Below are 26809 nucleotides of genomic sequence, written 5' to 3' on the forward strand. Positions count from 1 at the left end.
CAGCAGTTAATGCTTTTGGTATTGTTGAGCATGCTTTTAGGTTTTGTAGTGCATATTACAGCAGGCTGCTTTCAAACCAGTAGCATTGCTGCCACTGCCTTTGACCTCACCAAGGAGATACATTTGGTATCAAAACATTCCCTCCCTGGGTTAGGACTGGCCTGGGGACTCAAGAAAAAAAAATAGCAGGCAAGTCAAATCTTCTTATGGCTTCAAAAAAATGCATGGGGCAGACTCAGCACAGGTTTTGCTTTTGACTCAGCTGAAAAATTTTATGTTTGACGTCTTAGTATCACTGCCCGGCGAGCTCTTATTTTCAGTTCGTAAAGAGACAGCAAGCATGGATAGGGTAAATGTTAAAGATCTATCTTTTAAAACAAGCACAATTAAAGTGGAATGGCCACATGTGGTTCTGGCTCTACTGAAGCATATTTTTGCCAGCACTTCTGGTTAAACACAATCTCCATCCAGCTCCCCTGGCTCAAATTAAGCTAGCATACCTTTTGTTGAGATTTCAGATAAATAACAGTTCCAATGCCTTGCCTTTTATTTTGTGTTTATTTGCTTAAAAGTTTCTTAATTGACTTTTGAAGAGATTTTATAATATAATCTGTGCATATCACAGCAAAATATTTGGTGAGTTAAATAAACCAAGGTTTAAGAGTTAATCTGGGGCTAAGTGAAATCTTCTCAAATAAAAACTAAGGCGGTTCTCCTCTCCCCCTCTCACTGCACTGCCTTTGCAAAGAACAAAAGCAGATTTAGTTGAATTAAAGTCTTTTTGGTATTTTTGTGATCAGAACGGTTACACTCTAAAAGTGCCAAAAGGCTATTACACATTTACCTACAGCACAGACATAAGTTCATTCTGAATTAGTGCATGTGTGTGCAGTGGTAAAAACATATCTGTTCCTCACAGATTTTATTGTCTGAAGGCTAAAATAGGAATATTTTACTTTTAGATGCCTTTGGTGGGCCATCCATTAACACACACCTTATTTAATAAAAAGTAGAAAGCAAATCACATGACAGGAGGCTTCTAGGAAATGAAATTGAGGACCACTAACTTTAGGTTCCTTACCCATGTGCTAGTGCTTTAACTTAACACTTATAAAACAGAATTTAACTTCAAACTTTGCACAAGGATTAAATGGCTTCTCGGTTATGTCTGACTAACAATGAGGAGTAATTGTGCTGTTATTAAATTACTTCAGACAGGAACCAAAGAAAAATGTGGTACTTAACCACTTTTTTTCAGGGGCATCATGCTCATAATCTTGCCTTTATTAAAAATAAAGTGAAATTTCATTAAAAAATAATAAAATTCTCACATACAATGTCATACCTTCCCTGTTTGCTTGCCACTTCAGCAGCATCTTGATTCTCCACATTAACATATCACACAACTAGAGAGCAGGCCAAGGACTCTAGAGACCTACATTTAATTCTCTGATAAGACTCACTGTGTGATCTTGGCAGGTCATAGTCTGTCCGTGCCACGATGGGGATAACAGCACTTCCCTTCCACACTGTGATGTTTGCGGGGAGCTCAGCAACCACAATAATAAGGGCTATATGAAAATATTTTAATAGTGTCAGGCAGATGGAATATCACATGGAGCTAGTTAGAAAATTGTCATGGCGAAGTAATGACATCAGACTGATCGGGCCCACTACCAAGCTGCTTGGGGCAGGCACTGTCATTAATTACAGACTGAATGAGTTGGGGTTGTTTAACCTAAAAAAGAAAAACTGAGGGGCACATGGTAACTGTCCTATACCAAAGGCTGCTGCAAGGAGGAAAGGGATGGTCTACTTTGCATGCTCGAGGTGGACTGGACTGGAAGACTCCAGTGCAATGTCAGGAACAAATTTCTAATGGTGACAATGAAGTATGATATCAGGTTTTTGGGGAGGAATGTGAAGTCTGTCTGCTTAAGAATCGGGTAACATCTTCCAGGAATGAGTCAGGTTACATAGTCTATTCCCTACCTGAAAGCGACGTTCTCTCTTGCAGTCCCTTTCACCCTAGGACAAGCCCACACCATGCCTTCCCGGGGCGTCTGGGTCATGCTACAACATAAGCAAACAGAAACTCCCGATATGCCTGACCATTTCAGTGATCTGCTCATAGTACAGAGAGTGAAAGAACATTTACTTTCAGTTACTATAAATGAATGAAAGCCCTAATTTTTAGGGGTGTAGTATCTAAGCTGATCTGCAGCATTATTAGAAATGTGTAGTTTTGGTAAAAAGATAACAGAGGCTGCCATCAATAAAAAGAGGGCTTGAGCTGAACGTGAAGAGAAGAATATGGGCTCGCTCTGTGAGTTCCTGCACTAACTCAGGTAAAGGATCTTCCAAGGCAAATCCAGCCAGGAAAAGAGTGTCCTTACTGTAAAGTCAGCCTTGTTTCTGAAGAAAACAGGGTTTGTGTTCCAAAGCTAACAGATGAAAACTTTGCTGGGGGATAGAAAATATTCTTCTCTTCTTATTTCTAAGTTATTTCAAACATTTATATTTCACACTATATATTTTTTAGGTGTACACAATTTGTATTCCTAATTGCTTTTGGGAAAGCAGGGTTGCTTGACTACCTTTAAAAGAGATATCACTTCATTCTGAATTACTTAGTTTTTTTGAAGTTATGAAATTTCTAAATCAGACACACTGGTTTCTTACTCAAATGATGCATCTGCTCTAAATGTTTTAAGGTAAACCACTTTTTTCCTTCATTTAGCAGGGTTATTCACAACTCCTAAACTTTCCATTAAGATGAGTTTTAAGGGGTTACTCATGATTGCTGTCAGCTACAATTTTGTTGTCCCCCATGGGATCAGCTATTCATAGAGGTTCCTAATACAAAAACAGCTTAGGATTTCTGAATATTCTAAGTATGAACAGTATATAAGGGTAGGAACACATTACTCACAGCTGTGAGACAAGGCAGTGAAATAAACCCTATAGAGAGAAACTGTCACATTAAGACATTTGTTTGTATTACAGAAGAACATACCTTGTCATATTCATCACTGAAGAAGGGAGAGTAATAATTCAGTACCCCATTTCTGACCATCATTAATAATTTCTGGTTTAGGCTCTGTGAGAAGGGGGCAAAGGGGGAGCACAGTAAAAATATATTAGAAAGGCTAACATGATGCTAAAATGTACCATCTCCTTCATGGCAGAAACTATACAGGGTGGAGCATGAGGGGTGCATTGGGCTGTGCAACAGCAAGAATGGACCCAGAGCATCACTCTCCGTCTCTGTCACTGACTGCTGTGTGACCTAAGTCACTCACATTCAATTTAAAATCCCACATATCAATGTCTTTGTGTGCCACCTATAAAACATGGAGGAAGAGTAATTCACAGGGGTTTGTAAGGGTAAGTTTAAATGTTGGTAACCCAGGTGGGACTTACACCCTAGCAGGGTTCAAGGCATCGTCTAAAAGACAACCCTACCTGCATGAAAAATTCACTACCTGCTACTGCAATTTAACTTTTCAATAATCAAACAAGTATTTTAACTCCCTCCACTGCCTTCTTATTTTGTTTCTTCCTCTATCAGAAGACATTAGCTGCAGGGAAATGCACTGTTTCTCTTTCCCACAGAGAAGTTAAACAAAAGTGGGAACTTCTAGAAATAGAAAAACAGGGAGAAAGGGAAGTTCTCTGCATTTTTAGCAGGTGAGGAATCCATCTTTCTCCTCTTGTCCTTATTTTAATCCCATTTCGAGTTCTGGAAAAACAATCAAGACAGAGAAGAAGCAAGGAATGACTGGAGCTATAGAAAATATTTTGGAAGAGTTGCTCTTTCTCTGTCCTTCATAGCTCTTTACCCACCTCCCTTCATTCCTTCCCCACTTGCCCAACTATGGCCACTTGTGCAAGCACTGCTAATTATGGAGTTGAAAGAATTTGGGAACAATGATGAAACATATATCCCTAACAGCTCCCAGACAGCAAGGGAATCTATTACCAAACACTTGTTACAGCTACATTGCTTTTTTTATTTCTGGTATACTCCTTTGAAATAGCTTGTAAAATGATCTTGACAAGAGGTCTTGAATTGAAACCTGACAGTTTGTCAATGCACTTTCATGATGCACCTGTACAGCATCTTCAACCACCAGGAACAAGGCATATTTACTTATTAGGAAACTTCACAGACGCTATAAAAGATTATATTGCTATCAGAGATGAAATGAGGCCTGGGGCCTTCACAGAAAATCGTTATAGCCATTAGGACTGGTTTAATTTCCCACCTGCCTAAACAGATTGTTTTGATTTTGAAGGTTGTCATGTGTTTCCAGGTTAGCACTAAATGATCACTTTAAAATTAACCAGGCTGGGGAGCCTGAGCAATGCACCAGGATACCACATCAGACTTTCACCTCTGCAGATTCAAGATCTGTAATGAACTTGGGTGATTCTGTCTTTTATTTACTTTTTGTATATCATAAGTATAAGCAGCACAGAACCTAGCAGGAAGAGGTATGAGGAGAGTGTTGGGTAAGTAGACAGTGAGGTTAACTGCTGAGAAGCATTATTAGAGATACGTGGAGAAAAAATTATTTTATGATCAATGCAATGTACAGTCCAGGCAGTCAGAAGACCCATGTTCTGTTCTTTGCTTTGTCATGACTCACACATGTTATATAACAGGCAGGTCACTTACATTCATATTTAAATTTAGGATACTTTACTTTCTGTATGACTAACTGAAAGCATGCAAAGGTAGTGAGCCACACAGCTCCAAGCTAACTCCAGTGAGTCATTGATGTTTTGTATCTACGAAAGTCAGACCAGAGGTGTGTCATGTCAACCACTCAGATATGAAGAAACTCTCTCCTCTTTTTTTTTTCGAATGTGCTTGTCCTTCACAATCATACATATCAATGAAGCAAAAGGCCTTACACTTATCTTTGGAAAGCTACACAAATTAATTGATGCAATAATTAATAGCACATTTTTGATAATTATTGTTAATAAATCTTTTAAAATGGACTACACTCGCTTGTGAGTACACAATTGTTCTCATTTAGGGTCTCCAAAATACTATAGCACCTGATTTAAACATTGTCTGTATAGAAAATGAATCACTGATAACAGTAGCTAAAAAGAAAAAGGAGTGGCTTTAGTAGGGTGAATTTTGTAGTACTTCTCTATTTATTCTAGCAGTGGTAAAATGATACTGTATCCATTTTTTTCTAACTTGCAGTATTTCTGCATGTATGATTATACAAAAACTGAAACCCAGCCATCCCACAGAGTACTGCTAAGGGACATGTTAACTTCAGGGGCTGTATGGAGCTCCAAGTGATTTTGTTTCTATGAAGAATCAGATGGAGTTGCAAATGCTGTTGTAATTTGGACAACAGAAATTCAGAGAAGACATGCTGATCTGCAGTCACTGTTGGAGCAGACATCTTCTGTAGATAGGCTAGAAAGACTATATTGGGCACCACTGGCAGCATAACAGGTAGTGATGTGCTTGAGACGCCCAAGTATTTACTCGACCTACCACAACTGTTTTTCAGGCGTATGTTGAAATAGCTCTCAGGAGCTGCATACAGCAGAGGCAGAATCTCAAAGCATTTGGGCAGATTTATCTCTAGTTACAGAGAAAATATTGAGAACTGGACATGTAGTCAAGATTTATGTTATGCCTGCAAAGATCCTAGCACAGCAGTATTCAGGCCCTCTTCACGTCTAAGGTTCAGATCACTGTTTCAAGGCACATGGCCAACACTAGAACCGGACCCTCCTCAGTGGAGGAAAGGGCTGTTGCCTTGTTAAACCATCCGAGCTGATATTTTCTGAAAGCTGGAGCAGCCCTACTGCCATTCCTGCCTTACTGAGGCAGAAGACACAGACGTCTAACTTTGAACCATCCTTCATTCAGCCTCTAGCTGGAAGCTTCCCTCATCAAGCTCCCTGTCTCTTTCGCAGCCTTAGTAAATGCCGGGTCCAGCTGCTCTCATAGACAATATTTTTTCCTCAGAGCTCAAAGAGAAGACCAACGACATTATACTCAGATCTGGCAACTTTTTGCCACATGTTCTGGACACATATTTCACAGCACAGCTATTTTTAATGCTCTGCTGTTTGCTTATATTTCATGCTTTCCTTCAGTTAGAAAATACAAACAGTATGGTTTAGCTTCGAGGTGAACCGCCAATTTATATAATACTTTGATAATAAAATAGACTTGGTGATGACCAGAGCTCAGTGTCTGCAGGAAAAAAAAAAAAAGCCCTATGGCAAATTTTCTAATACAGTACACACTAGTGCTTTGTTCTTTAGCAGATACTTGGCCATCCATGAGATATACTCATCCATGAGATGGCCAAGTGCACAGAATTAAACTTGTGTATGGCTCTGACAGATGACCAATGCCAAGTTTTGCTCGCACTTAACAGACACTTCCAGTTGCCCAAGCTGGTCATAAAAACTTAGTTGTTCTACATTACTGAAGATCTTCCCTCTAATCACTGCCTGGCAGGAGCTCTCCATACAAGATTCACTGATTTAGCAGCTCAACAGGCAAATACACAACTGAAAAGTAAGCCAACTATTTCCATCCTATTACTTGTGGTGCCAAAATGCAAATTCTTTGGAAGTACTGATGCTTTTAGGTTTTCTTAAATACTTGCGTAAAACCAGCTCTTCACAAACCTCGAGTGTGCTACAATCTTTACGTGGATTTTATGAGAGTGCCACTACAGTCAAATTATAATTTATACTGGGGAAAGAAAGAATCAGATCCCATTACTCCATCCTGAGCTATTCAGGTACCAAATTCAGTATGCACTGAAGTGAGTATGAACCTTTCCTACCTCCTCGGAGTTTCAGAGAACAAATTCTGTACCACTGCACAGGCAAGTGGTTCAAGTTCTTGCAATGTCTGTTCCATAATGTAGGTCTAAACAGAATCCATTTATACCAAGGCTAAATTTGACTGAAAGAGTCCAATCTCACTCATCATTTGAAATCTGCATCATAATTTACACACAGAGTTCACAGAAAGAAAAAATTTGCCTTAAGCTGTAATCAAAACCACAAGAGCAAATGAAAATTGAGTATTAATACTTTTTGTACATAACTTTTTGGCCAGGCTTTGCAGGCCAGCACACACAAAGTCAATGCAAATGAAAAAGAACAAGCATATATCTGAAATTATTTTCATGGGTTTTAAACTAGGTCCTCTTGCAAGTTTATTCCACTAAATTACTACAGCTAAGATTTCACTAGGTGAACCAACTTTAATAAATGAGGTTTTCATCTCTCCCTAGCCAAAAGAGTAACCTTACTTGAAACCTTTTCAGTTTTCAAAATTGCCTTCAACTGTTCGTTTCCAAGAAACAGCTATTCCCAGCCTCTGTGTCTCCCTCTCATATGCCACTGAATATCCACCCTGTGCTTTCAAAAGTGTCTATGACTCTGGCCGTGTTAGCTGGCAGATGTTTTTAGAGACTAGAAAGTGTTTAGTCCCTGTGGACCAAAAGTTACATGATGACTTCATCACATAAGCAAAAGCTAATAACGGAAAAGCAAGAAAGCAGACAAGTGTTATATTCCAAAAACATGATGTTTCCTGTGCTTCTGGCAATACTACTTCTGTGCCTGAAAAAAAGGCAAATCACTAGAGTCTTGATGCTCAAAACACACACACTGTTGAATCACTGAGAGATAATTTACTTTCCCCTCTGTTAGCTGCCTTCCCCAACAATACTAGTTTTTACTTTAATGGAGTTACTGGGTAAAAGGGTGAAGGCAGAGGAAAGGCAGTGTTTGTTTATATTCAATATCAATGTGCCACATCAAATACATGCCTCACAACACTCACTAGAAGGGGTTGTTACTACACCCGAGAGTTTACAGAAAACAGCAGCAGAGATCTGAGTGGCTGTCTCGGGATCACCTACCACTCTGCTCCTGTAGCAAAGTATTCTTTCAAGCCTGAAAGTACAGATTTAGGCTCTCCATTTAGAAAACTTGGGATACTGATATACGAGCAGCGGGATGTCATTAGCATAAATGGCATCTTTATACTCAGTGCAGTAACTATCTTATTTCTGTATCAAGACATCATTAGAGGACACTGTGTCCTCGCTCTACATCTCTGTGAACTGTCTGTGTGACAGAACAAGAGAAAGAAACTGGAGGAAGCAGATACGCAAGAGAAACGCCTCCCTCCGGTGATACTACAGGGAAGAAGAGGAAGGGAGTAGATACACAGCACACCATGACAAGACAGTGCGAAGACCCTTCTCTGTTTAAGAGGGGAGGGAGAAAGGATTTGCCCTGTAGAGAAATTTGGGCCTTTTACATTATAAATTCTATGGATGTATATGTAAGTTTTCTCAGAACAGTAAGGGAGGGGGCTATTTCCTAGAGCTGATTAAAGAAGCATGACTCGATTTTCAATTTCAAACGACTCGGGGGGCATTCCAATAGACTGCAGACAGGAAATGAATACCATACATACACTGAGCCAGGCAGATGCTTTTCAATCTGACACTTCACGTGAAAAGAAAATATCTTCATTTTTGTCTCCCCTCCGCCCCGTGATCACTAGTTAATTCTAAGTTATTTTTTGGATAAATGGTTTTATTTTTCAAACTTGTTATAATCTTACCATGTGCCTGAAGCCACCCAGACGCCACTGACAATAAACTGTATGGATCAAGCCAAATTAACCTTTAGATTAGCCCGGCAGCCAGATGCAGCAGCAAGGTAGAAGAGGAAAGATAAGCAGCTCAAGTCTGAGATATTCTAACCTTCTCTGTTACAGGAACTGTCTGAAAGACAGATATGTGACCCTGGATGATATGCAAGGCTGCATGGAGGGAGAATTGCTTCTGTATAAAGAGAGAGCCCATGCACTGCAGAGCAGGTTGGAAGAGTATGTCCTGGTAGCCTGCGGCACAGAACTTGCTTCCAGCTACTTAAATGTGCTAAAGAGATAAATATACATCTTCTCTCCTCATATGGCTCTTACAAGTAAACTGCAATAGTTGTTATGGGAGTATTATAGGGTTTATAACCTCATTGCAATATAATTGTAGCTCTTTTTACCAATGGCAGCAGTGAGTATCGGGGAATTGGCATCATACATCTGTGTTCCCCTACTTATTGCCATGTGTGCACAAATGCACAATTTCAGCTGCAAATTCCTCTTCTATTTTATTGTGGGAAGATTTAAGAAGGAAAAAGGAAAAAAAAAATCCCAGAGAGGTAATATTAAATTGTTCCTTATTCTAATGTTACGCAAATAATTACATCATTTTATTTTGATGTTAAGACTGCCATAGCTATATTCCTAACAACATGAAAAAACAATTCTCTTAGGGGAAGGAAAGAAGAAGAAAGAGGGATGGGTAGGTGAGAAAGGCAGGCGTGATTTATATCACTCAAAAAGCCATGAATATCAGATCAAAGAGCAAAAATCAAGTTCACTGCCACTGAAGGTTTTCAGCAGCTTTTTCAGAGCTATTAATCCCTCGGGGCAAACTTTTTTAAACACTAGGTGATGCCTCTAACTAGCCAGAACTCCCACCTGATACCAGCTAAGCTTCACGTAGTTTGCTTTCATCAGCTGACATACTGGGGAAAGCAGAGACAACTAAGACACTGCCATATCTGGGCCTAATGAAGGAGACATTTAGCAGAACGCAGCAATAGCATGCATGTAATTTGTGCACCAGATGTTGCCTTTTTAATGGTCATCATGGTAGATGTTGAATAAAAGAACAGATTTCCCACAGAAAAGCTGCAAGTCTGGTGTCCGCCAGCACCTTGGAGCACTTTGTCTGAGAACAGAGAGTGAGTGCTCAGGTAAGATGCCCTGGGCAGAATTTGTTCACTCAGCTCTGGCTGGAGGCACCAGTGACTTGCTGACAAATACAAAATCACCTGGTATTTGTTGTGGGATGAAGGTGGGATAAGGCATCTAAAGGGCTACAGAAGCTCAGCTGGCACGTGGTGACTTGTTCATGAGTTTGGACTCTCAGGTCTAATCTGAACACCCAGAAGGCACAGGATCCAACCCTAAATCAAGTTCTAAACTGTCAAATGCGTTATAGATTGGCATCTTTTCTCCCCCCTCCCCTTTGTTGGGTCAGGTGTCTTCGGAGTGAGGTGGGGAAGCTTCCAGGTGTTCTGTCCTGTCAGGACACTTCAGGATCAAGTCTTAAGCAACAGCCACTGGAATTGGGTGCAGTAAAGCAATTTCACCCTGTGCATCCCCAGATGGTCTCCTAAGAGCTGCCTTCGGGCTTCTAATAGGGATCCACCTGCATGGGGCTTGCTGCTGCTGCCATCGTTGCTGTCACTGGGAATGCTCCATTTGCTCTGCTTTCCACATCCGCTATGTTACACACAGTTACGCAGTGCGCTAGAGATTACTCAGCTTTTTGCAAGCCCTGTCCACAACTCAAATTCCTACCAGGTACTACCTGGTAGCATGTGCATCTTTGTGAAATGATTGACCCTTTTCCTTCTGTGTGTTTTGATCCAGAGCAAGAGCTAGAATTGCTGCCATTTAAATGCATATCAAAAGCTTCAGGACTCTACTGGGGTAAAAAGTTCATTAGAAACCTTTGGAGCTATTGTTTCAGTATGTCTGAAGACACAGGCAGTGTGGCTACCCTACATACCCATTTGAAATATATTTTCAAAAATGTTAGACATATACCTATCAACCTCTCTATCCTTTTTCAATAAAAACTTGGACTCTAAAGCACAAGTAAGGAATAAATATTCTAGCAGCCAGCTGCAGCAAGCCTTTCATAAATAACACCACAGTCAATCCCTGTAAAGTAAAATGATACTCTAGGAGCTCTGTCCTGACAAACATCTGTTTTCCTATCATAGGAAGGGATAAGAAGAAAGAAAAAGTTAAATATTGAAAGCCTAAACAACTCTGAATTAAGAAGAGATGGTAGAAGTAATGATGGATGCATTGTAAACCACCTGCAAATGTTAAGATTGCTACTCTCTTCTGCAGACCATTGAGTCTATACTACAAACCTTCAATAGACATGGACTGTGCTCTATAAAAATCATGATGAATGCAGACTTGTTTTTATATTATGGAGGTCCTAATCCTCCTCCTCCTCTGCCTTTGCTCTATTGTTACAACATCAAAGACCAACTGCTGGCTGAGATACAGTCAATATGAAAAGGGCGACCAGCAAATTTACTGCTTGACTTCATTCCCTTTAAATGGAATAGGCACCATGGCCCTTTTTCAAAGTCCAGTCACAGACATATATCTTTTTTATTGGACATCATGTACAATAAAGTGAAGCTGTAACTTGGAGAAAAAAAAATAGAACACCTTAAAAATCCCATGAGGTGAACATTCCTTTATAAAAATATCACTGTGGTTACATGTTTTGAAAAACTTAGTGCATTCTGCAGTGCCAAAGGCATGGACTGGTGAGGTTATAGTTTAGCTAAGATGCATACCCATGCCTAATATCTGGTTGGTTTCAAGAAAACTAATAAAAAGTGATATATTTAAGACTGAGTGCCAGTGTCATTCAAATAAACTGAAATGGCAGCATTCATGTCACAGGAATCATTAACTGCTTTGTTATAGCCTGCTCTGTGCAGTGAACCTTTACAGACTTCTTCAGTCCAGTGAATCTTAAAATCAGCTGCACAAAACGCCAATATCTACGCTGCATCTTCAACAGCTCCATTCTGATTACTGAGTTAATCTCAAGAGACACTTTCAGATGAGAGTTGTTCTGAAGATACAACTAAACTAAAGATAGGAATAGTTTTATTGCTGTGGTGTTGCTAAATAATTGCTAAATAGTTTCCTGCTATGAAATTAAAAGGTGTATAAGCAACTCCAATACAACCTAGAAGATGACTATGTTGTGGTGTTACAGGATCCAGGCTAGTTAATTCTGTTTTTTTTTATTTATTATTTTTAATAAGTTATGTTTCAATGTAATGAGAGGCTTTTGTTTTAAAGTATTTAAACTATTAATACATTTTATTTCTTTGGGTAACTTGTACAAACATTAGCATGTATCTGATTACTAACATTACATCTAGATTAAGTTCATATTGATTTTAAAATCCTGCACTGATATATAAGTGGCAGATAAAATTAAGCAAATTTATGCTTTGTTACACCTGCATTAATCTGAGGCAACAGGTTCCAGTGCCGTAATTTTGGTTTCCTCATGGCAAAATTTGCTGTTGATATGACACTTCTGAGGTCAGAAAGATAATAAAGCTGCGCCACTACTTTTTGAAGCATAGCATAGAAATAGCTGGGTAATCACAATGTTGTTTTCACTGCTCTTTCTGCTACAGGATGCTCCACTGTCAGGCATCTCCTCTTCCATCACAGCCAAAACCACAGACCTTCTGGTGCGAGGACCTTACACATCCTACTCAGGCTTCCTGGGCATATACAAGAAAAAGTGTTTCAATGACAGAGTTCAATCGTTCAATACCAGTCATTCACCCAACTGCCCCTTGAAAAGGGGAATGCAAAGGCAAGAGGCCTGAAGAAAGCTTTCTGGAAGCTGAATTTGGCCCAAGGACAACACTAACTCAGTAACTGTTACTTAGAAGAGGAGAACTATATTTTTTCGGAGTGGTACTGTGAAGAGTGGTAGAAAAAGATAAGACAAATTCTTTGAGTCATTTATATAGATACTTATACTGTATTCATAACTGTATTGTCACAAGTACTAATATCAATGGACATGCAGGCAAAGAGGAAAATTAAAAGATTTTAAATCTTTCCTAGGAAGAAGAGCTACTGTGGAACAAAACAGTCCAAGATTTTTCAGTGACAGTATGGAGCTAATGAAACACTGTGGATGGAAGCATGTTCATGCAATCAGAAGAAAGCCTTACCTGAAAGCCCAGGTTTTCTTCATGGATGGAGGTCCAGATTGTGTGTGTTATGTGCAGCTAAATTCTGTAGAAAACCTAAGCTGTGAAAGATTTAACTCCAAGAGGAGCTTTGGCTACATCTGCAGCCGACACAAGTCATCGACTCTTCTTGCTTCATGAAAGTCAATGGAGCAAGGTCAATTTAAACACACTGAGAATGTAGGTCTAGCGTGTAGGCATACAAGCCAAGGCATGTGTGAACTGCTCCTGCCATTCAACATGGACTGACTTGACGGAGCGGTGAGAGAAAGATCTCCTCTCTGATTTTCCTCTCTCATCTTTATAAGAAACTCTGTAAGATTAAATGGATCCAAATGGCTGTTATGCTGCAAGATCTTAGGGGTGAACAACTCCAAATCTCTTTTTATCCTGCTGACTGCTAAAACCAAGAGAAGAATACAAAAATATGACCCATGGCTATGATTTCTCCAAGCGCAGAGAAACAAGGCCGAAAGGAAAAAGGAACTGCTTGCTAGTACAGCCCACGCTGATTCGTCTGACCAAGTATCATACTGCCACACAACTGACCACTGTGGCAAGGCATCACAATAATATGTTTTACTTTGTTTTCTTTCTTTTTCTGGTATTTTGAATCTAAAGTATATGGAAATACCAATACTGGAAACATTCTGCTCTTACTGATGGATATATGACTGATCAATGAGCTCACAACTCTTATTTCCTGGAAATGTTATTCATTTATATACTTTGGACTCTGACTTTTAGTCTGCCATTTTCTGTGTTCAAAACTTTTAAAATCAGTATCCTTGAGACACATCAGTGCTGAAGTGCAACAGTACTCACTGCACCATTTAACACTTCCTTTTGCATCTCACTAAAGCACTTTATATTCTTCTGCTCTAAGTTATCACTTTATTACTCATTTTGTGACAGCACTTACAGACTCCATTCAAGCCTGGAGAGCTACTATGCTATGCACTGTACACATGGAACAGCAACAACAAAAAAAGGACTCTCAACCTCAAAGAGTTTGGGCTGGGATTTTAAAAAACAAAATCAAAAACAAAATTCATGAGTGACCTAGCTCTGCTACTACTGAAAGTAATGCTTTAAAAAAGTCAGCTTCTGAGGAGAATAAAATTCAGTCAACTCAAAGATCTTTTGAGTAGTGTACTATTAAGTAAAGCAGATAACAATATACGGATTTAATAAAAAGGCCAGACAAGCACTAGACAACACTGTGAACATAACAAATGAGATACAACCGGGCATTAGTTCACAAGAAACACAGTGGTACAACTGACAAAAGAGCTTAGAGCAACCAACTCTGACAGTTAAACCTGAAGCTGCCAAATGCTTGTCTATCACTATTCTTCTAGGATATAAGCAAAAAGAAAGAATAGCTTGCCTTGTTTTTTTAGTTTATATTTGTGTAGCAAAACAGCTAAATTGTCTGCATATATATTTGAGGTATGGGTGCATTTCAGGATTTTTTTTAATGATGATTCAGAAGAATGTAAATGTAAAAGTCTGGTAAAATAATTTCCTACTATTACTTACATTCTGTGCACTTTTACATAATGAAGAAAAAATGAAAAATTGTCAAGCATGAATACCCACAAAACTGCACATTTAAAAAAATAAACTGATGTTCAAACCATTTTTTCCTCCCCACTGGAATACATACTGGTAACCGGGTTTTCAGAAATCGTATCTATTTCTGTTACATGCTATTTTAGAAAACTGTTTAAAGTGAGAAGTACATTTATGTATTAGGTGGGCTGGCAAAACCAGCATTGTCTGTATCATTATCAACATTACTGTTTCGTGCATGGTGTGTACATAAGCATCTGCTACCTCCCTGGAACTGGGCATCTCCAGCAGCATCCTGTCAAGAAGTGTATCCTCTCCATCAAGAATATTCAGCTCTCCTACAGCAAGTAATGATTTTTAAGTCATTTGCTCCTTGCAGAAAGAATCCAGGACCATGACTCCTAGTGGGGAGGATTTCCCAAGAGGATTAAAATCCAGTAACTGTTTGAAGAGAAAGCTATGGTTACTGTGCTAAAGCTGGTTTGCAGAGGAGATGGAAGTGTGACAGGGCCTGTGCCAGACACCTCTTCCTTATTGAACTTCAAGGGTTTCCTACAGGCAGTCTCTGCTCTACTCAGTGGAAGAGAAGGCTCCATGGCTGGATCTGCCCCAGGTCGCTGCTCTTCCCAGTGAAGAGGCAGCTTGCAATGCAAGATCTGTGCCACAGTGTGTCTGCTCCACTCAGTGAATGAGAAGAATACACAGCACAGCCTGAGCCAGGCAGTCTTTTTACCGCTGAATGAGAACAGTCTACAGCAGGGTCTCTATCAAAAAGAGCTGCTGTCCCATTCAAAGGGTGAAATGAGGGCTGGGCAGGGTCTACAACATGCGGTCTTCTGCATTCTGCTCTGCGTAGTTTTCAGATGCTACGACATAACAGAATGGGAATTTTCACCTAATGAATAATTCAATCATTGCTTCTTGTTTTCTGTAAAGAAGGTTTCCACCATTTTGGTATAGACATAGCAGATGTGAGAAAAGACAAAAGAACGACTGTTGAGTTCAAAACATTGTTCCCAATTTACATTTAATATAGCCTGGATGAGTTGAACAGATCTCTCTGTAGCAAAAGAATTCTAAAGCAGAGCAAGGTGTTGAAAAGTGTAGTATGTTGCAGGCATAAGTATTAGGGCTGGGTTATCTATTAGAAGGTTGTGACATGCATGTTAAAACCACAAGGGAGTATACAGTGACCAGTTCCTGACAGTAAAATGATGTTGAAATTGCTGGGGTCATAAAGATCAACAGCAGAGCATCAACCCTAGACCTCCTGTTTTATGGACAGCTGGTAGAAGAAAGGACAGAGCAGGGAAATGTGAGTGAACAGGGCTGACAACCTAAGCAGGAGGAGTGAAGGAAAGATTTTTGTGCCAATCAGATAACAGTGTGGTGGCAGTAGTAGTGCTGTACTGCTGTTATAGTTGGGATGACTAGCTGTGATATTCCTGTGTAGAACAGACTACTGTTTACAGGATGAACAAAAACTACCAAATAAAAAGCTACTCAAGAACTAGTGTAGATTGTCCAAGTTACGTAAACCAACATGAGAAATACCGATCCAGCTCCTTTCAGGATCTCTGTGTAACCATGCCTTGCCTTTCTACTGTCACTGTCACCAAGGATGAGAATGCTCTGGACCATCTAGGAGCCAGACTCGAACCTACGTGTCATTTCACTACCATCAGTCAGTGACCCAACTGTATTTGCAGGACTCAGAATCCCAGGTTAGCAGGTTTCCCTTTAACTGCATCTCCCCAGGCAAACAGAGCCCCAGGGCACAGAATTGACCAAGAAAATGTCTCTGGGGCCTCTGCCCTGTAGTTACTGTGATTTGTGTATGGCTGCAGGCCCATGAGAATGGACATAAAACCATGTGAGGGCCCTCAATATATTTAAGTCTACACACACTCTTCTTTCTTCATACAAATACTCCAATACTATAGAGCTGGAAAATTATCCTGTATCTTGCTCATAACAGAAATAAAGTACTTCAATAGATCCTTCTATATAAAGCATTAGGAAAGAACTGTTCTGAGCAATAGCTGCAGAAACAAAATTGAGATGCATCCAGTGATTTAATGGCAGGTATGTATCACTGATGACCCCAGATGAGTAGTATAGCAACTTTTAACCGTTGAGCTGGAGAGAAGTCCAGCAAAATACTGGTCTTGTTCAAAAATCTTGGCCAAACCTAATGTAGGAAGTTACACGCCTACTTATCTAACATTGTTCCTTGCAGCCTCCTCTGAATATCATATTCCTGGATTTCTGTTCTAAATTATTGCAGTAGTCTTAGATGCTAAAAATGTTTGCCACACCATACCCTGAAGATGTGGCAGCTATTTTCCACCAGGCATGTTTTTGTTTGCTAGGAAATGAATTGAAGTGATAGGTATGAAGAGAAGCTTAATTAATATCTTCTGGAGTTTTCCTGGATTCAGATTTGGAATGTGGAACCTCTCCGAGGGGCCATGGACAACAGCAAATGCTCCACTCTGAGAAGTCTCACTCCTTCACCCTTGCTTCCTGCTCCATCCTTTGCTTCCACACACAGAGCAGCAGTACATGCAAAGGTAATCACCCTTCCTCCCTCCTCGATCCCAGAACAAGCCACAGCCCACTAGCAAAACCACTAAAGAGCATACATAATTCTCTCCTTTGGGACTTGAGAAAATGAACTACACATGGTGTCGGTCATTTGTAAGGTTTAGTGCATAACTGGAAGAACATATGCTCATGCTACGGGTGAGCTTTGGCAAAAAGAACCTATACAGCAAAGCCTGCTGAGAACAGACAGGTTTTACTATCACTGTCAAAAAGCACGTAACAAAACATCCTCAGTGATGAGTAACAACTTCAGCAAAAGAGATTTGGTTTTCAAAGTATCAGCCTGCTTCATTCACAAGCCACCTGCTCAGAAAGTTATTCGTTATGCAAAATGTTGAATCAACAAATTTTCAAAGATGATTTAGATGATCAGTTCTTATTAGAACTAACCAAACCTAAAGCTCCAGAGCTCCAATAAGCTTTAAAAAGCTCAGTCTAAATCCTTCCCAAAATAAACAGCTTGAGTCCCACTTGGACTGAGAAAGCCAGAAAGCCAAAGTATGCCACTGTATCTGAATGGCAATCATTTTGCAATTTGACTGAATTCAGTATGAGGGGCAGTGAGAGTGCACAAACCTTAAAAACACATCCCAGCAAAGACAACAGAAAACACACCATCACTTCTGAACTTTTCATCCTTTTGTGCTGTAGATCTTAGGAGAAAATTAAAAACTCAGTCCTGTAAAACACTCCTCACACAACTTGAAGAGTGATTCTTGTGCCACGGTTTGTAAGCAGCAGAATATTTTTCTTCTCATAGGGCTGGGAGAACATTTTTGACACACTGTAATTGCTTGCATGCTTATTGAGGAGAGGGGGGAAGGACAGGAGCAAGGAGATTGCAAGTAAAAAGCTGTTTACAGCATTGTGCTTCTTTTCAAATAACATTCTCTTATATGGCTCCAGTTTTATGTACAACTACTGAGTTTCATGCTAATGTAATAGTGCTGCAAGTACTGCAGTGGAGAATCTGACTTCATGTGCTATGGCTTATATTGTTGGTGGCTCTGTTACTGCATTTTACAAGGTCATTTTTCTTGGTATGGGAACACTGTTTTTCTTGGTGTGTAAGGCCTGGTATGGAAAAATTAGAAGTGAAGGGAATAAACTTTTCAGTGATATTTTTTCTGTCAGAATGAAAGCATAGGAGATTTTCGAGCATCGTAAAGTATTGCAAACATCTTTCAAAATTTATAGCATTAAGACCTTCCCTTCATTTTAAGAGCTACATTAAAAGACAAAAATATATCCAAGCAGCTATTTTCCATCTCTTAATCTAGCTTTGTTTGCCCTTATTCAGAAGCAATTCTTTATTTCATAAATATACTCCACAATACTTTCTGCATGCTAATTACATTATACCTAATACACTGGTAAAAATGAAAGTTTACTTATATTAACTCCTACACTCTCCTCTCCCTCAAAATTCTCCTTCTCTTCTGTGGTGGTGATGGAGGGAGGGGGTAAAATCAGATTGAGAAAAAAAGACCGATTCCTTTTCATAATTCAAAACTGCTAGAAATTTTGCAGCTGTAATCTGGATTTACCATACTGTGTTAGTTTACAATAAAACCAATTTTAGCAGCAGACTCAAAGTACAACAGTGCAGAGATCCAGTGTCTATCTCTGCAGCAGTGAACAGACAAAACCTTTGCCTGCATCTCACCCATCGCTAAGAGGACAGCAGAGTACCAGCAGAGTACATCAGGATTTTCTCCTCACTGCTGCTCCTTCTATGGGAGCATTACAGCCAGCCGCGGGGGCACAATACGATCCAGATGCCTGTGACCTGTAGACACATGCAGTATGGAGAAGGGCACCAAAAGTAAAAATAAGAGGGAGGGAGAAAGAAGCTGTTTAATTTTAACGTGGAAGTTCTATCTGGATTTCTTCATCTACCAGCGTAATTAACTGCAGGGGTTAACATAATTGAGAGGAAAAAAAAATCAAACAAAACTTATCTTTCAAAATCCTTCCATCATTTGAAAGACTGAGGGATGGAAGAAAGAGAAGATCTTCCTCCAGTTTATGAATCAGACTGTAAATGCATACAAGTACCTTCAGTTTAGACTGTTTAAAATTCCAACAATATTTTAAGATTCTAATGGATTCTTTCTAGATCAGTTTTATGTAAAAATGGTCAAGGATGTGCTAATAGTTTCTTGGAACTAGGATTAACACTTGCAAATTTCCATTCAGATACACAAGACCAACTTCTGACCATTTTATTCATGCAAACAGACAGCGTAGGTCATCATACCCTGCATTTGATATCAGCCAGAAATAAACATGAACATTTTTACTTTGCCAGTAGTACATTTTTATACAAACTTGCCTTGTCAAAATACATTTACAAACAGTAACTGCAAAGAATGCTGTGTTCTGAATTTGCCACATCGTGTGCAACAAATTTCATCAAATGAAACACTTATCTAACCACTTCTTAGAATCTTTTATTTCCATAGGTCTAGCAAGACTCCAAAGACAGAAGAAAGAACAAAAAAAACAGCAAAAAAGGAACGTGGAAGAACTACACACGCATAGAACATCTGCCACTTTCTTAGCACCTTTTGGCAGGACAGGGTGACAAGCTAACCAATGGTAAATATGAAGCCCAGATTTTCACTGTATTATGTATAGATTTTGTCAAAAATAGGGTTTTTTCAGTGTAAGCAATAACAACCTGATATCTTCCTACTGGTGGATACCAACAGATCTGGTTTTGTGCAGTTCCACTTTCCACATGGATTCTTCACCTGGGAATGCAATGCACTAGTATTTTGTATTTCACTTCAGTATGAGCCATAGAACAGCCCAAAAAAACACTCAATCTAAAAATCTAACAATACCAGTGCAAACTTCTCATCGAGCTACACATTATGATACTGTGAATGGAAGCATGTCTGTCAAGGTTCAGTTTTTTGAAGCAGGTTATAGTATTTTCCAGCTAGCTATTGAATCCATGAAAGTTATAAAACCCCCAAAACCTGATAGACTTCCATCTGTTTCACTGATTGCTCTAATCAATGCACTTTCCTCCCTTAATGTCTTGTACAGACGCACTCTCTCAAATACATAACTGGAGAATCAATTCAGTTGGGAAGTATATAAAAATTTCAGTTCTACAAATGGCAAAACATGATGAAAATATGAACTGCTAAAACTATCATGATGCTTAAAGGCACAGATTTTTATTATCTGTAAAAATAACAAAAAAATACTTTAAGTCAATAATCAACAGATTTTCATGAGATAGTTGGCTATAATGATAATACTCTAGAAAAATTATCTGAAGATGATTTTCCTCTTCTTTCACCCTAATGGTGCTTTAAAAAGAACTCCTTAGGGAAACAGCATCACCCAGAGTTCCCACTTGCCCAGATGTTTCCCTCATTATGTTACAAGCCTGTCAAGAAAAGGCAAAATCAGGGTTATTCTAATGATAGCAAACACCTCATAAAAAACCTCTCCAAATTTACTTTTCCAAGGAACATCATTTTAAAAGGCATTTCAACTGCCCATGAGGAAAGAAAGCATCATTTATAAAACATTATTACCAGAAATCTTGAAGATATTAAAAAAATGTCCTGGAATGTCAAGCCAGTGATAAAACTGCAGCTCAAAAGAGAGTCTGCATCTTGGGGCCTTACCAAAAGCACACAGCTGAGTACTCCCAAGCAGGACTCCCACCAAGTTCAGCAGGAGGTTTCGGAGTTAAGAGGGTCTGATCCCAGCTTGTGAGCAGGCTGTTGAATTGGCAGATTTAGACTCCCCATTGCAGTTGGTGGTTTCACTCTGTAGATGACCAACCGGAGACCCCAAGCAAACAGAATGATTGTTACAGCCTGCATGCTCCTTCCCTTGTTTTTTTTAAAAAAGATGCTCTGGTGGTACTATGAATTTTTGTTATGGAGATGATAAAAAAGGGGTTTATCTAAATTTATGCTGATAATAAATTATATATTTTCTGATTGATTTGGTGGTTGTTTTCTTTAATACCTGAGTACAGATGAAAAAGTTGACCACAACATCTGAAATAGACTAGAGATTTACAAGCTTTGCCTCTGGATTTTGATGATTTTGCAACTTTTATCACTGGTCTCAAGCCATTTCAAATGAATGGCAACAAAACGTGGTACTGGATAAAGAAAAGAACCACCTGAAAAAATAAAGAAAGAGAGTCAAAAAGCTCCTTAACTCTGACTGACAAAACTCACTGGCAGTTTCACAGCATCAGAAGATTGGAACAGACCAGCTGGGTCACAAGCCCTGTCCTTCACGATCACAAGCATCTACTACCCTAAGTTTTGTGGATATTTCAGGGCTACCAGCCTCTCCTGAGCAAAACCACATATTTTGTTCCCAAACTCGCCAACATCAAACACCTCGCAGAGAGGAACAGGGAGCCCTCGGGATGGAGGCCCCGCAGGGCCAGCCCTGGCGGGAGCTGCCACATCTGGCAGGGCACAGCCTCCCACCGTCCTTGCTGGCCTACGCTCGTGCACCCCAGGTGCGACGGCCGGCATTCGCTGCCACCTCGGGAGAAGCAAAACTCAGGGGCGACCCCAATGTTGCACGATGTGGCAGCAAAACACGCCATGGCGCTGGGCGCCTTCTTCCCACTGCCACGCGCACCCCCCTGGAGCAGCGCACCCCCCTGGAGCAGCGTAAGACCAAGGGAGAAAGGAAGCACCCCAAACCACCGCGACAGCGGAAGCACCTCAAACCAGCACCCAGCGGCGCGCTTTGCCGCCTGGCACCCGGGGCAGGCGCGACGCGCAGGTGCGCGCCGACGGCTCCTGTCAGCCGGGCCGGCCGCAGCCCGCCCCCGCCGGGCACCCCGCTCACCGCAGGGTCCCTCGCGGCGGCGGCGGCGGCGGCGGGCGCGGGGGCCGGCAGTCCCGCGGCGCCACCCCCAGGGGGCGCCGCACCGCGGGGCGCCGCCGGCGAGGCCGTTGGCGGGTCGCGCGGCGGGGGCGGCCGTCGGCGGGTCGCGCGCGCCCGGCACTCACCTGCCGCTGGCTGTGGTTGCCGTTGCCCGGGGGGGCGTGGGGCTCGCCGCCGCCGCGCAGCACGGTGATGTGCAAGGTGAGCAGGAGGAGCCCCAGCAGCAGCAGCAGCTCGGCCGCCAGCCGCACCATCCTCTTGAGCCGGGCGGCTTTAGGGCCCCGCAACGGCGGCGGCCGGGGAGGAGGCGGAGGAGGAGGAGGAGCCGCCGCCGCCGCCGCCGCCGGGGCCGCAGCCGCCGCCGGGGCCGCCGCAGCCGCCCCGGTCCCAGGGCCGGCCGCGGCAGCCGCAGGACGGGCGGCGGGGACGGCGCCGCTCTCGGCGTCGGTGGGGCAGGCGGCGGGCGCGGGGCAGCGGCGGCAGCAGCAGCAGCGGGGGCCGCCACACCACGGCGGAGCCACGTCGGGGCGGGACGCCGCGGCGGCGGCGAAAATCGCGGCGCTGCCCGGCTGCGGCGGGGGGCGGCAGGTAGCCGCGACGGGGCCGCGGGCCGGCGGCGGCGTCTCTGCGGGCAGCCCTGCAACCCAGAGGCACCGTAGGCTGTCGGAGGGAGGGAGCGGGCGGGCGGGCCGAGCCCCCGCCGCTCCGGGAGCCGCGGGGCCGGCGGAGAGCAGCGCGGCTTCGCTGCCGACGGGGAGGACGCTGCGAGGCCGGGGGGAAACGGGAGCGTGTGTGTGTGTGTGCGCGAGAGGGAGGAGGGAGGGAGAGGCGGGGGGGCTGGGGACTACTCTCACATGGCGGGGAAGCCGGGACACTCCGAGGGGAGGAGAGAGCTCGGGGCTATCGCCTCCCTCCTCACGAGGGGACGGGGGTGGCCCCCGCACCAGCTTCCCCCGGCTGTGGTGTCCTCGCCCGCCCCCGCGGCTCGCCCCCGCGCCCCACAGCAGCCCGTCGAGGCGTCGCCCTGCCCTGCCCTGCCCGCCTCGCGGGGCTCGCGGCCCGGCCCGTCGCCTCCCGGCGGTGCGAGGCAGCGGGGACAGGCACCGCACCCTCGGCCTTCTGCCTGCCCCCGACGGGGCGGTTGCGAGCTCCCTCCCTCTCCGGGATGGCCTGAAGGGGTGGGGGAAGAGGGGCAGATCGCTGCTTCCCCCCCACACCCTTCCTCCTCCTCCTTCTTCCTGCGAGCCTTGCGCTCCCCAGTGGTTTGCGGGGTGCTGCCTCCCGGGCCGGCTGTGGGGAATGGGGCGAGAAGGGCGAGACGCACCGGTACTGCTAAAGCTCTAGCAGCCTGCCCTCCCTCGAAGCGAGATACCTGGCTCCATCTCTCCTCTCTCTCTTTTCTCCAGTGGCCCTAGGGCTGGCAGGGGCAGCTCCGCACTCTCTCCTGCCACCGTGTGTGCGTGTTTGTAAGCGGCTCGCTTGGCTGCTGCTGCTGCTGCTGCTGCTGCTGCTGCTGCTTCCAGACCAACTTTCTCGCCCCCTCGCTCTCTGTCGGGAGAGGTGTGTGTTGGATGCTTTTATACTGCCCTGCCTCCCTCCCCTGCTGTCCTCTCTCCCCCCTTTTGCTCCCCCCCTTTTGCTTTCTCCCTCTCTGTAGCTCCTGCTGCAGCCTAGTGTTGCACCCCCCTTCACCCTGGCTCCCCTCCTCCTCTTGCCACCTTGCCCCCTCGGCAAGCCCTGGTTTGCCAGGGCACTCTGCAGCAGGCACCCCAGCTCCTGTCCCCCTCACAAAGGAAGCTGGACTCTGCACCTTGTGTAATGATTTCCACCATGGCCCAGCAAGGATGAAGTTGTACAGAAGTGTCGTGTCTTCCTTCAGCAAGTTTGTGTATCCTCAGCAGGGCACAAGGCAAGGGAGAATTCAGGGCCCAAACCCAAAGGTTTTTATACTTTTCGCTTTCTTTTCCCTTTGCCTTGGTTGCTGACTGTATAATTATGCTGGGAAAAAAAATTCTCTCTTGGATGGGAGGCCCCCAACTTTAAAATTAACTTAAATTTGAAGATATATGAAAATAAGGGTTACATTATCACCTGCTGTAACTCAGTATAGTTGCATAGAATCTGATGGAGCCAAACCAATTTCTGAGTGTTAAAGATCTGGCTCAGTATAACAAGAACAAACAGAGCTCAAATAAAGTAAATAAACTTGAAACATAAAGTTACTTAACAAAAAATGGGAGTTTTGGAATCTTTGTCATTGTTCTCCCACGATTCAGAATTACATGTAAGAATAACAATACAAGCTATCAATGTCTTTGCAAATGTGTGAAAAGGAGGATTTATGACAGCTGAGAGACTGAATTATTATCAAAATGGCCAGATACAAAATGGTGCTGTAATGGAAGAAACTGTTCCAAACATTTGCAGTCTGAGACTGATGTTCTCAAAAGAGTTTTTGTGACTTAAGGGTCAAATCTTGCTTTCTGTACTTACATTCATTTCAGCAGAGAAAGCAAGAAGCACTGTGCCAGTACAGGGCAGAGTCACAGTGCAGATGTGGTGGTACTCTCATACAAGTGTAATGTGGGAGTGATGCCACTGAAGTCAGTGTGCCAGATTTTCAGTCTGTCAGGCAGCTCTGTTAACAGTTTGGTGCGCTTTCCCTCTCTCTGCCGTAATGCTGCAACCATTTCTCCCCTGGACCAGTGAAACTGGCCCAGAGCATCTTATGCTAAAACAAATTCAGTGCGTGAGAACAGTCGGAGCTTGCAGAAGCTTTCATATAAGTCTTGGTGTATGTCATGGGCACAGTCAAGAATGAATGAGAGCACCATCTTGTATCCTTCCAGAGAGAGAGTTTTTTGTTTTCAATGATAACCATTGTAAACTATTAAACATCAGATGGGAATACACTTAAAATAATTACACTAGAATATTGCTAAAGATGTGACCAAAAGTCCCCCCTGCCCCAAACCTTCAGATTTAATGATTTTTAATCCACAAACATATTCTGTATTAGCGGTGCATTAGACACAATCTGCACAGACGATCAGGCAGGATAAGGACTCTTGCTCGACTGCCTTGAGGCTTTCATAGTTAACTATGACCACTCAATCTAAAGAAATTGCTTGTTAATTTATATCTGATATTCCCCCCTCTCAAAACTGCCTTCACCACACATGCGCTAAGTCACAGGGGGATATGAAGTGCCCTTGTCACTGTTGGCCCCCCTGGAGCCCTGGCCTGCAGGGACCCCCATGCTCTCCCTGTGGTCCACGTGCGTGGCTGGGTTCAGCTGCCCCTGGGAGGCTCCCTGCTGCCGGCACCTGAGGTCAGCCCCAGGGGACCAGGCCTGTCGGGGCATGTGGGGCCCCGCTGGGAGCCGGGATGCACCAGCCCCTGGCCCAGGGGACCTGCACCCCCTCAGCCGAGCAGGGGGACTGACCACGCTTACATAAGGCGTGCCTATGGTGCTCGGTGCTGTGACTGAGCAAAATTCGGTTGAGTTGTAACAACAAGAACAATGCTGGTGATTAAGGCATATTCCCAAGAAGTAGGGAGTAGTTAAGAACCTAGGCTGTGGGCGATGGATAATGAAATGGCAGAAAGTTGTCCTCCAGGTTTACCAAAATCTGAACCAATCTAGTGCCTGTCAGTGGATCCTGGCTGTTGAAAACTGGAAACTTGGCATGTGAGTTCTGTATTTTAGAGCTTAATACTACAAATCAATGAGAGAGATTGAGGGCTTATAATGCAAAACAGTCCGAGTGACAGCATGGTGAAAAACACACACATGGATCTGCTGCTGAGCTCTGGGTAATGTAAGTTCTCCCTTGTCTTATGAAAGACTGTGAACCAAAAGACATCTTTAATCCAGATGAGATGGGTCTGTACTGGTGTGCATTTCCTCATGGGACATTAAGTTTTATGCATTAAGCTGTTGTGCGAAGATGGTTAGGGACAGAAGAATGCTACTATTACTGGTAAGTGGCTGGCAGCAAGAAACTGAAGCGTCATCTCACATGAAAAAAATAAGCATAAAAGCAACTCTTTGTGTATGCTGATGCTGCCTGTATGGCTCAGTTGGAGGGAACTGGACTACTGAAGAAGAGTGAGTGTGTGTGTGTATGTGTGTGCCATAGATGGAAATTTGAGTTCACAAACACTGTTAAATTAGCATATGATTATGCCAGACAACTGAATCACAGCCTGTAGGGGAGATGTACTTAAAAGCAAAGTGAAAAGCTCTGTTTTCCTGGCTGGGTGAATACTTGCTCCAGTCATCTGTGACCATCCAGTGACCATCTAGTCACTAGATAACGCAACAGGGGGTTGCTTGGGGGAGGAGATTCATCCATAGCCTGAAAGGGATGCTGCTCCCAGGATGTGGTTAAGGGCATCTAGCAGGGAGGTAAATCAGCAAGTCAGTCACACTGTTGCTGGTGGGGTAAGTGAGGTGTTTCTTTGATAGCACCTTCTCTGTTAAGGTTTACAGCTTACACCTCTTCCTTCCACACCCCCAGCTTGGAGGGTGGAAAGAAACAGCTCTTACCTTCCATTTCTCTTTCCTCCAGGGATAAAAGTAGACATGGATAGTGCTCAGTGGGTTGCAACATGTCTGCTGGGGTCTGGACAAGCCTCTCGTGCACTCCTAGCCCTTCACTGGTGTAAGGTAAAACACACTGAGCCCAAGCCTCATTAGAAAAGGTTTAACTTAACACATTTTTCTGCATCTTTTGCTGTAGGACAAGTGCATATATGTGGTCACATAGTGTAGCTCAGCTGATGTGCAATAATTTATTAAGCTGCAGTAGCTCAGCATCTGATG

At 43.0% G+C, this 26809-nt stretch overlaps 1 protein-coding gene across 3 annotated transcripts in view; it reads right to left on the minus strand.

Annotated features, from left to right (window-relative positions):
• The window catches only part of ISM1 (isthmin 1), a 41294-nt gene extending 19036 nt beyond the window's left edge, over positions 1-22258 (minus strand). For 2 of the 3 annotated variants that reach the window (XM_067294653.1, XM_067294652.1), the window contains exon 1: positions 22107-22258. In XM_067294653.1, the coding sequence (XP_067150754.1) occupies positions 22107-22235 (129 nt within the window). In that variant the 5' untranslated portion in view covers positions 22236-22258. Of the gene's footprint in view, positions 1-1463; positions 1572-1992; positions 2058-22106 lie in introns of those variants that run through there. The other variant, XM_013960127.2, reaches the window with a different exon arrangement.
• Between the last annotated feature and the right edge of the window lie 4551 nt (positions 22259-26809).

The sequence above is a fragment of the Apteryx mantelli genome, chromosome 3, assembly GCF_036417845.1.
Source record: "Apteryx mantelli isolate bAptMan1 chromosome 3, bAptMan1.hap1, whole genome shotgun sequence".
Lineage (NCBI taxonomy): Eukaryota > Metazoa > Chordata > Aves > Apterygiformes > Apterygidae > Apteryx > Apteryx mantelli.